The sequence below is a fragment of the Thamnophis sirtalis genome, unplaced genomic scaffold (genome assembly GCF_051295495.1).
Source record: "Thamnophis sirtalis isolate CommonGarterSnake01/CBP01778 unplaced genomic scaffold, rThaSir2_p1.2 scaffold_6, whole genome shotgun sequence".
Lineage (NCBI taxonomy): Eukaryota > Metazoa > Chordata > Lepidosauria > Squamata > Natricidae > Thamnophis > Thamnophis sirtalis.
In genome coordinates this window covers 46,418,869-46,434,181 of record NW_028261386.1, presented here as the reverse complement: position 1 = coordinate 46,434,181, position 15,313 = coordinate 46,418,869, and the positions used below count along the sequence as shown (strand labels likewise).

Below are 15,313 nucleotides of genomic sequence, written 5' to 3'. Positions count from 1 at the left end.
ACCAAGGTACCACTGTACGAGTTTAGGTAGATGGAGTATATAATGGGATTTGCAACTTGTAATGGTTACCATTCAATACTTCCAGAACATAAATATGGCTAATTAAGTTTATAGAATTGAAAAAAAATGAATACAAGTCCTTTAGCACTGGACTATATACCAAGAAGCAATAAGGCACTATACTTTCCCCAAACTATCCCGTTTATTTTGCACATGTCATCAGCAAGCGCATAATTCTGTAAGGTACTGATACAAATCGCTCTGGACACTCATTTTCCAATCTGGTGGGATTCAGATGTACAAGACAACAACACTTATTTCTTGTAATCTAACACGTGTGGAGGGCATCGAGTCACACAGGAAGCTGAAACCCTGCCATTGGATGTATCTATACTGCAGTGAGATAGCATCATTCCCCATCAGCTTAAACCAGAATTCCCCAACTTTCTTGGTTCACAGTGTTCTCAGTGTCTTAATAATATTTCTTCCATAGTGTCCTAGGCCTAAGACTGCCCAAAACACAATTTCACAAATGGATGTCACAACAAACTAAACTGTCTTGCAGTGTCCCTGCAGTTTGCTGTAGTGCTCTAGGGGTGCCATACACGGGTGGTATTCACTTACCTATTGGTTTGCAAATGTGAGCGCCCATCCTGTCTGTGCATGTGCTTTGCCTTGAAAACGTGCCTAAATGGGAGGTCATAGAACCAGGGCGGGTGAGCAGGCCCACCCGCGATTTCTACTACCGGTTCAGGTGAACCGGTCTGAACTGGCAGAATAACACCTCTGGTGCCATAATGCACATTTTGGGAACTGTGGGCTTAAGCAGTTGAGATCTGGGAAATGTCAACTGTCTGAAAAGCAATACTGAATGTCCCAAAAGGTTTTACTGCATTTTGGTAGAGCTTGAACAGTCGCTACAGTTTCCAAACCAGAAACAAACAAAAATATTGGCATGTTTATCAACACTGGGAAAAGAGAAAAGATACAGAGAGAGATCCCAAGTAACAAACATTTTGTTAATGTATTTAATGCCTAGTTCTCAAATATATATCATTCCTTGACATTTCATTATCCTTCCCCTCCAGGTTGATAGCTTTATTAATATCAACTTTTCTACAATCTATTAGTGTTAACAGTTTTAGGACCTGTTATCTTTGGTGTTTAAAGCCATGTGAGGAGGCTCTGTACTATCCTTGTGGGAAACTTTGTTTAAACAGAGCCTTTATCTCAGGTTTCTTTATTTTAACTGATTTCTACTACAGTACATGTTCAAAATGCTCAAGAATTGTTTTAAAAACATTAGGAGGACAGGAAGCTTAGTATCTAAGGATACACTGATGCTTAGATGTTCCACCTTGTTTCATCTTTGCCCAAGGTGTATAATTACTATTACAGTTTTAATTTACCTCATAATTTTCTTTCAATTCTGTTTCCTTCAATTGCATCATTTTTGTGGCTTGTTCAAGATGACTTAATTTCTGTGCACAGTCCCTGGCATTTTTTTCAAACTGTTGTTTTGTTGTGAAAATCTATAAAATAAAAAATGGAAAGCTTTAATTTGTGTTCATATTGAACAGTAAAGAGTAGAGAAATATTCTTGCTAAAGCAGAAACTCAGAGAAAAAGTCCATCTAAAAAAATACTAGAAAAATCCAGCTTTCAAGAAACACGAATCTTTCACCATCAAGCGTCTGTATTGCCCAAGGTATTATATAGGTTGTCTTTGACTTACAGGCATAATTGGAACCAGAAACTTTGTCACTGAGTGAAGTAGTCATTAAGCAAGACATCATGTGACTGCCCACAGGTTTGCTTCACTCAGCAGGTGCAATCCTCACACTCCAGATTGTGTCTGTTAAGCAATCACACACGTTTTAACTGGACAGAGTCCAGGGTGCCTCAAGGGGATGGAGGAGGTTCTGAAAGGCTCCATCAGGAACTGAAAATCTTCCTTGATGAAATCCAGGTAGGATTTTTAGCCCCTGAGGAGAAAGATACTTGTGCGTGGCCTTTGCTGGACCTTCCAGGGCTCCCTCACACCCGCTCTTGAGGCATCCCATTCCTTACCTTACTGCACTGACTCTCTGTCCTCTGCATGAATTTCAGCTCCTGATTGTCTTTGGCTGAAACAGCTGCCTGCCAGAGGGATTCAATCCCTCTCCAGGGATAAAAGGATGCAGGAATAGAGCTAAAAGCGTCAGGCTTTTGATCCATTTCTGTAATCCTCCAAAGTAGTTTAGCTCTCCTGTGTCCACAGAAAGGAACTCCTTTCAGGAAGTGCAAGAGAGCACAAATTTCTGCAACCTGATGAAGGAATTCAGCTCGTATCAGAAGGCAGCTCTTTTACCCACCCCTTAGGAAAAGCAGGTAACAAAAGCTTGCAACCTTCATTGCCGGCTTCTCGTTGAGTGTCTGGGGAAGTCAGCAGAGAAGATTGCAACTGATTGTGGGGAACTGGCAACTGGTTGTAAGTGCAAAAAAGTTGCCAAGCACCCACATTAAATTCAAATGAATACAGTAGTAACGATGGTGCTACATTTTGCAAGGTCATCATAATTCTAGGCTGTTGCTAAATGAACAGTCATAACTCAAGGACTACCTGTAATTATACCTGGATCACATCTGAAGATATGAATGATGGAGAAACTGTGCAAGAATAAGAATTTTAGGGCTGAGAGTCATACATTTGTCAGTCCAGGTTGGGTGTTCACTACTGGTTCAAAATTTAAAAATCATGGAATAGCCAGAATCACATAACATAAGATATTTTTGTCCTGAAACAGCGCACAGCTCTAGATTCTTCAAAAATTAATTTGTAGCTATATTTTAAATTAAAATATTGCTGAAGTCATGGACATGTCTCTATATAAAATGTTATATTTGTTATAAATCTTATTTGTTATAAGATCTTATATGTACTGTGTATAAAATGTGATGCTTCCTTTTCTTTCAGTCATTTGAGCATGGTTTCAAAATATTTCAATGCTCAATTAAGGGGAAAAAATTGAAAAATAATTCTAGTACTAGAGAAAAGAAAATGAAAAATAATCCTTCTAGCAAAAAAACATTTTTCATTAGCTTAAGGCAATATCTAACGACACATTTGGACTAAACTATCCATCTTGTCCCTGATAGTCGCCAAAATGTCTGCATGTTTGACATCACATTCTAGTAAAAACAAAATAGATGTTTTCCAACATCTATTGTTGATCACTGTCAGCAAATATATGGATTGTGCACATGCACAGGAATTTCTTTTTGCATGTGTAATCTATTGCAAAGATAATAAATGGGCTTAAAAGTTGCCTAATAGCAAAAGCTGTATGAGTGGTATATAGCAATAGCACTTAAACCTATATAGTGCTTTTATGCTTTATAGCCCACTCTAAGCGGTTAACAAGTGTCAACATATTTTCCCCAACAATCTGGGTCCTTATTTCATCGACCTCAGAAGGATGGAAGGCTGAGCCAACCTTGAGCCGGTGAGAATCAAACTGCTGGCAGTCAGCAGAATTAGTCTGCAATACTGTATTCTAACCACTGAGCAACTATGGCTCTATAAGGCCATAAACTGTATAACTTCTGGAACTGAGTAAATATTCCTGCTAATGCTACAGACCAATATCTATCTGGAAATTTTTCTACCTGTGATAGGTAGAGGCTGACACAAAACTGAACATACTTAAAATTGCTAGTGAGTCTGCTATACTACCAGCACCAATGGTAGTTCTATGGACACCTGGGTTTTCAAACCACATTCTTTGTTGTAGAACGTAAATGCTACGACTAGAACTCTGACATCAGGAAAGGAAAGATGCTGATGAACATGGAATATTTTCTCTTATAAACATGAAATTTTAAAACCAGAAATTCTGAAAAGATTAGATTTCCCAGGTTTACCCTGTTAACTATTCAAATATTATTTTTCAATTAAGAAAGCATATGCTTCCTTCAATGATTTCTTTATTAAAGCTGCAACCAGTTGCTAAGGAAGTCTACCTTCCCCAGTGAACATTTTTTCCTGGAAATTGACAAAAAAAAAGAAAAAAGAAAACAAATCGCAATCACATCACCACAGAATGCTGTAACCAGTTGTAAATGGGACCTAGTTGCCAAGTGCCCAAATTGTGATCACAGGACCATGGTGGTGGTGCAATAGTCATAAATACAGGTTGAGACACACCTTTTCCAAGATCATCATAACTCTGAACCATCGTTAAACAAATAGTTGTAAGAAGCACTACCTGTAACTATAATGCAGCACCTCACCTCTTGGTCCTTGTCCTTAATCTTCTGTTGTAAAGCACACTGCACACTTTCAAAATTTTGCTTCTGACAGGTTAGCTCATTTGCGAGTCCTCTGAACTTTTTCTCCTTTGCTGTAAGCTATAAAGAGAAAATGTAAAGGTAACATGGATGGGAAATGTTTCTGGTACTCATCTGGTAGTTAAGGAAAAATAGCCAGTGTGATGTGATGGCTAATGCAGAGAATTGGGATCTAATCTACAATCCATAATGGAGGCTCACTGGATGATTTTGGCTACCGTATTTTTCAGAGTATAAGACGCACTTTTTTTCCTCAAAAAGAGGCTGAAAATCTGGATGCGTCTTATACACTGATATAGCATTTTTTGCTTCACGAAGCTCTGCCCCTTCACCAAAACGGACGTGCATACCCTTATGGAGGCTTTCAGAGAGCTCCTGGGGAGGGCAGAAATGAGCAAAAAATGGGCCATTTTTCCCCCTATCAGCCCCCAGCAACACTCTATGCCTCCATAAGGCTATGCATGCAATTTTTTGAAAAAAACGGATCCGTTTTTGTGAAAAATGGGCCATTTTTTGCTTGTTTTTGCCCCCCACCCCAAGCACTCTGCAAGCCAAGGCTATTCATGCCTTTTTTGGATGAAAAACGGGCCCATTTTCATGAAAAACGGGCTGTTTTGGGGAGGTTTTCAGAGTGCAAAAACTTTTTTTTTCCTTTTAGAAAGCTCTTTAACTGATTGATGAGAATTACATTGATCAAGTGCTGTGCCAGCAGAAACAAAGTCTTAGGTACTGCAGATTGTCAGTGATTTCCTTCTCCAGAAATGGATAAATACATCTACCTACCTACCTACTCTCTCTGCCTCCCTCCCTACCTACTGTATTTTCTCCCTCTCTCTCTCCCTCTATCTATCTACCTACCTACCTACTCTCTCTCTCTCCATACCTACTTACTGTATTTCTCTTTCTTTCTCTCTCTCTCTACTTTTTTTAAAAAAATGCCTCTTCAAAACCTTGGTGTATCTTATACTCCGGTACGTCTTATACTCTGAAAAATATGGTAGTTATGATGTCTCAGAGCACTGTTGCTATGGGGCAAAATTATAGGTGGAAATGTTACACAGTATAGTTTGAACTCCTGAAACTAAGGGAGAAAGACCAACAGTTAATAGAAATAGCATTTTCAACTTATATCCACTTCACAGTGCTTTACAGCCCTCTCCAAGCAGTTTAGAGTCAGCATATTGCCCCCAACAATCAGGGTCCTCATTTTACCGATCTCGGAAGGATGGAAGGCTGAGTCAACCTTGAGCAGGTGAGAGTCAAACTGCCGAACTGCTGGCAGTCAGCAGAATTAGCCTGCAATGCTGCCTTCTAACCACTGCGCCACCACGGCTCTAATGAAGTAAAAGAATGAATATATACAGGTTGAGCCCAAAATTTAGGCTGCTAAGCAAGATACTTAAGTGAGTTTTGCCCCATTTTACAACACTTCTTGCCACAAATGAATCACCGCAGTTAAGTGAATCCTGCTTCCCCATTGACTTTGCTTGTCTGAAGGTCGCAAAAGGTGATCACATGACCCTGGGACACTGCAACCATCATAAATATGAGCCAGTTGCCAAGTGTCGGAATTTGGATTATGTGACCATGTAGTTGCTGCAACAGTCGTGAGTGTGAAAAACGATCACAAGTCACGTTTTCAGTGCTGTTGTAATTTCAAACTGTCACTAAACATTTTAAATCGAGCATTACCTGTATTTATGGCTGGAAAGGAAAAGCAAGGAAGCCAATACAATAAAAACTGAAGTTTACTTTTCCTGTCAATGTAAGACCATCTTGAGAAACAGCGGAGATTTGCAAGTATTATTCAAAACAGCAATCTTCAATTATTCAGTGTAAGTGCAGTGTGAAAATTGGTTCTCTCTCCTCCCCAAGGAATTAGGGTTAGGAAACCAAGCTGTGTAAACTCTATGGGTACAGTTTAGGCAAATCCTCTCTCAGAGACACAGCTCATGAGGACAAATAATTATCATGTTATATTAAACTCAATTAGTATTGGCCTTCCATGCATACAACAGTTCTTTGAATTTTAAAAGATTCCAAGATTTTAAAAGGCACATTACCTGATCAGTCGTTTGATCCAGTTGTATATTAATTTTAATTATTTCATTTCTAGCTTTGTTCAGTGTTTTCTCTTTTTCAGTTAATTCCATCTGCATCTTTTCCACTTGCAGCTGATTATCCTGAAGCTTCATAACCTTGGCTTTCATGTCTTGTGTCTGAATTTGTAATTTATTTTCTAGTTCCTGAATTCTGCACCTTAGCTCTACATATGAAAAATTACACGCATAAAATATAAGTACAGTATATCTTGATACATGTTGGATTTCTTCACAGGTGGGATCTATACTGCTCCTGAGCAGTGGTACCCAATTTAAGGGCCTCAGAATATAGAAGCTCTCTTAATATCCTTACCAAATTATGTCATGATTTGACTACAATACATCAAAAAGGGGAAATCATTGAATCCCCAATTGGAAAGTCAGCCTATTAACTATATTTAGTTCTAATTAAATGAAAACAGAAATAGTTTTTGTCCCAGCTTGTGCCAAGAGTTAGTGACATATTATTCCAAGTATAATCTCAGCCAAGAAAAACCTGTGTAGGAAAACTCTGCATGTTATTTCTGTGAAAATGATCCATTGGTTATTACATTTTCCATGACGAATTCTGGCTTGAAACCTTTCCTTTCCCCTAGACCAAGACCATTATTCTGATACTCAGTATAAATCATAACATTTTCTTGTAATGTTCACATCTTCTAGCAGCAAATTAGGCATGAATGATCAATTTCAGCTTGGAAGCCACAATTTATCTTTCCCTTGCGCCGTTGTGCAGCAACGGGTGATATTAGGACTTTACTGTGCTGAAATTTTTGGATCCATTTCTTTTGGTGCTGGGGAATTAAGGGACACAGGATTAAGGCCCCCATTCTGTCCCTTAGTCCTACTCAAAATGACAAAAAAAAAAAGGAATCGTTCTGAAAGAGGGTAATATAGGTCTAAGCAGCCCCTAAATCCCTGAAGCTTTATTTTCTACCATTTTAAATGTTCATATTCTTCCTTCAAAAAATGTTTGTATTTGAGTCCTGCCCACTCTATGGAGCTCAAGGGATCGGTGTACGATCTTCTGTTGTCTTATGAATGTGCAAAAGGAAGGGTTAGTTGAATAATATTATGGTGGCATTGCAGAAAATGTTTTTTTTCTTCCTAGCATTTTATTTGCTCAAATGTAGGATCCTTTCCCCTCCTAGATCAACCAAGTGTTCATCCATTGATTGCCAGGAATTGCCAATCAGTTTGTCACCCAGACAGCTTTCATGACTAAGGTGCTGTGATGGGATTCAGTCAGTTCACACCTATTCGGGAGAACCAGTTGTTAACTTTCTAAGCAGTTTGGAGAACTGGTTGTTGGAAGAAATCTCATTTTATTTTTTTCTACTTTACAGGGCTAATCCTGTAAGGAAAGCAGGAAGGAAACATTCTCATGTTGTTTCTAGTCTAATCTTTATTGCCCTGCTTACAGAAACTGCCTCTCCAGTTAACCCTTATTACATTATAACAGCTAAGGTGAAGCGCCCATTGACATGAGTGACATTGAGTTGGCCACGCCCACCCAGTCACATGACCACCAAGCCACGCCTACCCAGCTGGTCATTAGGGCAGAGAACCGGTTGTTAAATTAATTGAATTCCACCAGGTGGGATTACAAATCACAGTCTCCTAGTTCCTAGCCTAGTGTCTTTACCGCTAGCCAAAGTGGCTGTCTAGTGCAGAAAAATGATTGTATTGTCAAATATATGAAGAATAAGTTGCTTGTAATATTTTTTAAAATACCTTGGTTCTGAGTTTTTAGTTGCTCAGCGATTGAAGAGTCCTGGCTGCTATTGGTGACATTGCAATTGATGAAATCTTTCTTGGTTAATTTTATAATATTAGGACTAGGAGTTATTGCAGATTCCAAAGGAAATTTTGACTTGGCTGACCCACTGCTATGAGGAGTTTCTCGATGGCTGGGCAAAGGGTGGCTTGGAGTTTGCTCTTGTTGCCACGAGAATACAGATGAGGAAGCTTGGTGCCGAGCAATTTCTCTGCGAGTTATATTACCTTCTGAATGCAAGGCATTGGTTTTCTTCTAAAAGTAAGCGAGAAAATGGACTTAATAAAGAAGATGCTTAAAAATTAAAGATAAAGAAGAGTCAAAATATTATAGGACAGTGATGGCGAACCTTTTTTGTCTGCCGTGCCAAAAGCGGGGGGAGCACAGGGGGGTGGGTGATGCGCCAGTGTGCCATACCTATAAGGCTATGCATGATGGCCCCCACGCATGTGCACAACCAGCGACAACCCCCCCCCCATTTTTGCCACAGTTTTTTCGCCCTTCTCAGGCTCCAGAGACGTTCTAGAAGCCTGGGAAGAGAGAAAACAGCCCCCCCTGCCTGTCCTCTGGAGGTCTCAGGAGCTTCCCTGAAGCCTCCAGAGGGCGAAAAATGACAAACAGACAAACTGGAAGTCACTTCTGGAGCCTTCAGCCTTCAGAAAATCTCAACCTTCCTTCAAAAATTGAATTTATTTTCTGTTTAGGTAAGGATGTAATTGGTATGTGATAACATTAATATTTAGATCATTAAATTCTTCTCATAAATTTACAATTTATCAATTCAATATTCTATTATTATAAATTACAACTAGTGTATAATTAGCCACGTATTGTCTCCTATGATTGATCACAAACACTAGCAAAGGTACATTATTCAATTATTACCTCTAATCTTTATTTTAAAATTATTTATAAATCATATGATTTTTTTTTTATTTCAAATCAGTTAACATATATGGATACTACACAGGGTTTTAAAGTCTTACTTCACTCGTCATGCTCTTTAGTTCTGCCTCCAGGTGTTTTCTTTCTTCAATTTCAAAGCAGGATTTTCTTTGACGTTCTTGGATTTTTGAATCTATTAATGTTGAACAAAAATGTCACAATAAACCTTTTACGGTAGAAAGGAAGAAGATATTGAATTGAGATGCTTTCAGTAAAGAAAGAATTATATTCGTAAGATTATATATATGTAATTAGAGTTACTTATTTATTTATTTATCAGCACAAATACAACACACACACACACACACACACTCATGTATCTCTTATACCATTGTAGATTGTTGCTGGAGAGCAAGTGTTGCTTCTCTGTGGTGTGTTTTCAAAAGATGTATCTCCACTGCCAAAGGTCTTTGTTTGTTTTTCCAGTTCAGATTTGTATCTATTTTTGTTAATAAAAAGGATAGAAATTTAGGATAGCCACAAAACAATTTAAGACTGAATTTAAGCTGACTAAATTTCAAAGAACAAGTTTGGAACTTACTTGTACCAATGAATTCAATGTAAATTAATTTGTACTTAACTTACTGAACAATTCTATGTATGGTTACTCAGACATCATTCCTATTTCAAGGGAAGACTATGGCTACATTTCTTTAAAATATAAGCAATGTAACCTTTTTAATCAGAAAGTATTTAAAATCAAGGAAATGTTAAGATGGGAGCACTGAAAACGACATTATTTTACCTCAAATATAGCATATTATAGACTTGAAATTAATACTGCCTTCCTTCATTGCATTATATTATGGATCCAGACCACTTTATCCTACTCAGCTGGAATAAAAAGTAAAAAATATATATGCAGATTATTAAAACTATTTTATCAATAAAAATGCTCAGTTTGGGATGAGAAGCCCCAATTTTTCAGTGCCAAGTTTAGATAGACTGGATACTATAATTTCCCAGGGAAATGTTCCTATTTTCAAAAATAAAACAAAGCTGAAAAAAGGGTATTGTTTTATGTAATTCATTAGTAACTAAAAAAACATCAAAGAAGCTTTTCTACATTAGAACAAAGGCCAATTTAATCAGTATTCCATTCAAAGTGGTAAACTACATGCTTATGAAATGCCCACAAGTTGGACAGAATACCCTCCAGCTTTGGTTTTCCCAAAAATGATCTTGAGAGGCACATTGTCACTGCTACTAGAAGGAAAACAGAGCCAACATAATCAGGATCCATTAATAGCTTTGTCCTCTATCAATTTATCCAACCACTTCTTAAAACAGTAGAAATTGGTGACCATCATTCCAAGTTATTATAGCAATTTGAATGGATTAATGATGGACTTGGTGTCTCCTTTTGTCTTGATTCATTCTATAAGCAGTTATTATCAAAAAGACAGAAGTCTCTCTTCACTTTCCTCTTACCATGTATAATTTTAAATACTGCTATAATGTTCATTTTTATTTGGGTTCTAAGTTAAAAGCTTCCAAGTATTTTAACTTTTTATGATCCATGAGTAGCTTTGCTCTCTAAATGAATACAGTTCCAATCAAATCAAGTGCCTTTAATGGAATAAGATTGGATTTGGAATTTCCTTTGTCACTATTGCTAAAGACACAATGACAATGGCTAGCCAATGCAACTGTGCAACCCATTCCTACTTACTCTCTTGATTAACAAAAAGATGTTCACCTTTTAAGGTCTTGCTCTAAACTTTCAACCTGTTTCTTGCTTGAAATGAGCTGTCCTTCTTGAAAGTTAATTTGTGATTCTTTCGTCTGAAGTTCATGAAAAAGTTTCTGCTTGTTTTTCTCTAGGTTATCACAAAGTTCCATCAAATTCTGATTTTCTCTCTTTAAGGTTGCGCCTTCATTTTTTTCCTTATCCACCTTAATAAAAGAATAATAAAGAATCCATGAACATATTACCACAGAATCTGACTTTAAGATCATATTTCATAGTGCTACCAATCTTAGCTGTAACAATGTAGCTATTGGAGACCTGGAGTTGCCTACATCTCTTTGTTGCCAACTAGTAGCTGTCCAGTTTTGGTAGACTTCTATTTATGGAAATGTAATAGTAGGCTTCAGTTTTTTTTAATAATATGTGATTCACATGGTTACAGAGAATAGATAGCTATCTAATTTTCCTATTTCATGGCATATATAATCAACTTTGGGCACAAAAACAGCCTGCTAAGTCCCCAAGAGCTAAACCAGGTATCAAACAGCTCTATTTCTCTTTTTGCAAATTAAAATAAGAAAAAGAAATATTAACCTAACAGTTTAGAGAAAGAGAAACTCCTTCACATCCCTCCATGTACCAAGTTGCCTTTCCCATCACATAAAACCCCTGTATTTCCCCTCCACTAAGATAAAACAATATAGAGACAATCAATAGGATGAAAAATGAACAATGCTGAAACGAAATTTAAACAGGTCTACTATCCTTCCATAATATTCGAGTCTGACTTAGAGTCTTCTCAGGCATTTTGGTTTTAAAAATCAGATGAAAGTAGAAAACTATGTTATGCTTATCTCACCTCCTAGATATTTAGCCACAGTTTCAAGACTCTATAAACCTTTTGCTCTGGCACTTAAGCCAGTCAAATGTTGAATTCAATTTGTAATTTTTAATGTATGTGAATTCATTTCCATTACTATATTCAAGGAAATTGAACAAATAAAGTTTTCATTCGTGTCCCACCCATATGACCTATGAGCCAAGGGTTGCCTTTGACCAGTTTAAACAGTGTGTGTTCATTTTTTTGAACTCCAAGTTAACTTTTAATTGGAGCTACACAAAACACGATCAAAAAGGAACATCCCTTTTAATCTAAAACAGGGCTGTCAAACTGCCCATGGGCTGGATGCGTTCTGCACTGGCCACGTCCCGATATGTCACATGACACCACCGTGACTACATGAGTTTGACACTCCTGATGTAAAAGAAGCATTCCTCTTAATAGAAGATATTTTTTCCCAAACAGAAATACTGGAATACATGGTTGAGGAATTGGAATTATGTTATGTTGTTTCCCTACATGAAGACACCAACAGATTGTGGCCTATGAATACTTAATTAAATTTTGCTCTTTTATTTAATCTCCAAGAATAATGGGCAACATTTTGGGCGATTCTGGTTACCACACTTTTTTACTCTCAGGTAACAGCTAGTTAGGAAATAAAGACCTGCTAAAAACAACATTAACCTATCTGCTTTTAGTATGCAAACTTTTAATCAACACAGGAGTGATACTAGTATTTTTTTTTCAAAAAGCGATGTGCTATACAGTAATTATACTACCTTCTGCTTCTGTTTTTCCAAAGCTGCCTCCAGAGATTCCAGCTGAAATTGCCTTTGCTGACGTTCCTTTTTAAATTTCTCAACTTGACTTTCAAGGTCATGAATTTTCTGAAGGGCTCTGGTGGAAAGACCCTCTTTCCACTCTTCCACAACCCAGCTCATGTCACCAGATTTCACTCTCCTAATACATAAGAGACATTATAAAATGGACAAATAAATTGTTTTTTCAGTGTCTAAAATTATACTTACATGACTAAAATGAGGGATAGATACGTTTCAAATCACACAGGAATTCATGCTTACATAGGAATTAGTCTCACTGAACTAAATGGGGTATCATTTTGAATAAGATTCATACAAAATCCATTCTGCTACCTATGAGATCAGATAGTCAGGATCATGTAACAGTCAGGATTATTGGAATGTTATTTGCACATAGGCAATAATTTGGTTTTATTCCAATTGTTTCTTTTGCTAGAAATAGCTAAGTAAGCATTCTGATTGTTGTCCTATTTCCTTTCCCATCTTCGTGGGTCAATTCTTTACATTTCTGCAACTATTTTGCATTAGTTTAAGCAAAGAGTTTTCTTTTGGGGGAATAGTATTCCTAAGAGTTTTGTTAGCCGCTTCCCTGAACTGTTTTAACACTGATTATGCTCTGCTTGCATATTTATAAATAGTAATATTATAAAACATCAACAAACCTCCAGAGACCTTCTAAAAAATCTAACTCGGGGAAGCATTGCACTTCTACAATGCCTCTATACCTGTAGAAGTGGTCTCTATATAGCAATATTTATTTTAATTAAGAACATTTATGTGGCCATCCAAATAAATGCAAACATCACCTTCCAAGTTCATAGAACTCTCTTTCCTTACTGAGGTAATCTTAGGTATGTTTCCCACAACATAATGCAATAATAGAATGACTGAAAGCTTCTTGCCCTTTTTGAAACCTGATTTTATTCAAGATTCTGCCTTGTCAATTATGGATTCTTATAAATCAAGAAAATGCAAGAAGTAGGAATACATTTTATTGAACAGTCAAGTGTGCGTACAAGTTAAATATTAGAGTACAGGGTACATGTTACCCTGTACTCAACACCCAATACAGAGTACATGTTACTTCTGTAGTCATTCCGACTATATTTCTTGGCTCCTATAATCCTTTGCCAACTTCCAGTAAGATGTTCTACACTTTTCTAGCCCTTACTTTTAAATCTATCAATAACATTGTCTGCCCTCTTCTAATAAATGTGTTACCTAATTTTCCACGCTAGTTTCCATCCTTATGTCCTGCTGATTGAGAGAAATATCTGTGTGAGGTCCCGGTGATGTTATTTCTCTTCTTTGAAACTATGCCTTTCATCAAATTAATTTTGGATTGTGTAACATAAGATTACTGCAGAAGCCTGACAACTATCAGGCTTAGGAGAAATTTCCTGATAGTTAGAACAATTAATCAGTGGAACAACTTGCTTCCAGAAATTGTGAATGCTCCAACACTGGAGGTTTTTAAGATGCTGGACAACCATTTGTCTGAAGTGGTGTGGGGTTTCCTGCCTAGGCAGGGGGTTGGACTAGAAGACCTCCAAGGTCCCTTCCCTTCTATTTTATTCTATCTGCATGTCTCCATGAGTAGCAAGCTATCCCGTGATGATTTGGAGGAAATTTGGTTCTGAAAAAATGGAAACCGTGAAAGAGGAATTCAAAATAGACCTTGCTTTTATTTAGCATGAGATGGGACAGAAAGAAATTTGGACAGACTAATGTATGATTCCATATTAACATTAATATAGTTCCTGGAGTCCCTGCCCTGACTGTTTCCTGAATTGGCTTTTCTCAAATGACTGACACAAAGGCTGAGCACCAAAGAATTGAGGCCTTTGAACTATGGTGAATCCCTTGGACTGAATGGTGATCAAACCAGTCAGTCCTAGAGGAGATCAACCCTGATTGCTCTTTAGAAGGCTAGATCCTGAAGATGAAACTATAGCAATAGCAATAGCAGTTAGACTTATATACCACTTCATAGGGCTTTCAGCCCTCTCTAAGCGGTTTACAGAGTCAGCATATTGCCCCCAACAACAATCCGGGTCCTCATTTTACCCATCTCGGAAGGATGGAAGGCTGAGTCAACCCCGGTGAGATTTGAACAGCCGAACTGCAATCAGCTGATGTAGCCTGCAGTGCTGCATTTAACCACCTTGGCCACCTAATGAGAAGGAAGGACTCGCTGGAGAAGAGCCTAATGCTGGGAAAGATTGAGGGCAAAGGGGGACCACAGAGAATGAGGTGGCTGGACAGAAACAGTAGGCGTGAGCTTAAATGGACTCCAGAGGATGGTAGAGGACAGGAGGGCCTGGAGAAACATTGTCCATGAGGTCGCGATGGGTCGCAACTAACAACAACAACAAAATCATATCAGTGTTCAAACCCGCTACTTTTCGTTTGACACTACAGAGAAAACAGCAACCCTAACTTAAATGCATCTTTTTATGAGAAATATGAGTTCATTCCTCACCTTTCCCACGAAGAATCTAGCAACGCTCCAAATTCTTTTTCACTTTCTTTTCCTCGAGCGCCGCTACACATTCAAATTTGCCACTTTCTCCCTCGATTGCTCTGAAAGCCGAAGCCATCCGAGAACGATTGGTCAGCAATGGAAAATAATCTTCCCTCTGCGTTTTTCGGTTAAACCAATAGGAATCCTACGAACCGCACTGCCTGGATTGTTTTTCAAATCTCATTGGCTTACGAATTCGAAAAGTGAGAAAGGATTGGCTGAAGGCAAAAGAGGGCTGGGAGCGCGTCTTTGCAACTTTTCCTCTTCAACGAGACTTTTGAC

The 15,313-nt window shown here is 37.9% G+C and overlaps 1 protein-coding gene across 1 annotated transcript in view; it reads right to left on the bottom strand.

Moving 5' to 3' along the window:
- The window catches only part of CENPF (centromere protein F), a 29,012-nt gene extending 16,385 nt beyond the window's left edge, over window positions 1-12,627 (bottom strand). The window contains exons 1-8 of the mRNA XM_087718540.1: window positions 12,466-12,627; window positions 10,852-11,048; window positions 9,482-9,591; window positions 9,194-9,285; window positions 8,165-8,459; window positions 6,392-6,594; window positions 4,272-4,388; window positions 1,410-1,532 (exon numbers count right to left, since the gene is read on the bottom strand). Coding sequence (XP_087574666.1) covers window positions 1,410-1,532; window positions 4,272-4,388; window positions 6,392-6,594; window positions 8,165-8,459; window positions 9,194-9,285; window positions 9,482-9,591; window positions 10,852-11,048; window positions 12,466-12,627 — 1,299 coding nt within the window. The remainder of the gene's footprint in view (window positions 1-1,409; window positions 1,533-4,271; window positions 4,389-6,391; window positions 6,595-8,164; window positions 8,460-9,193; window positions 9,286-9,481; window positions 9,592-10,851; window positions 11,049-12,465) is intronic.
- Between the last annotated feature and the right edge of the window lie 2,686 nt (window positions 12,628-15,313).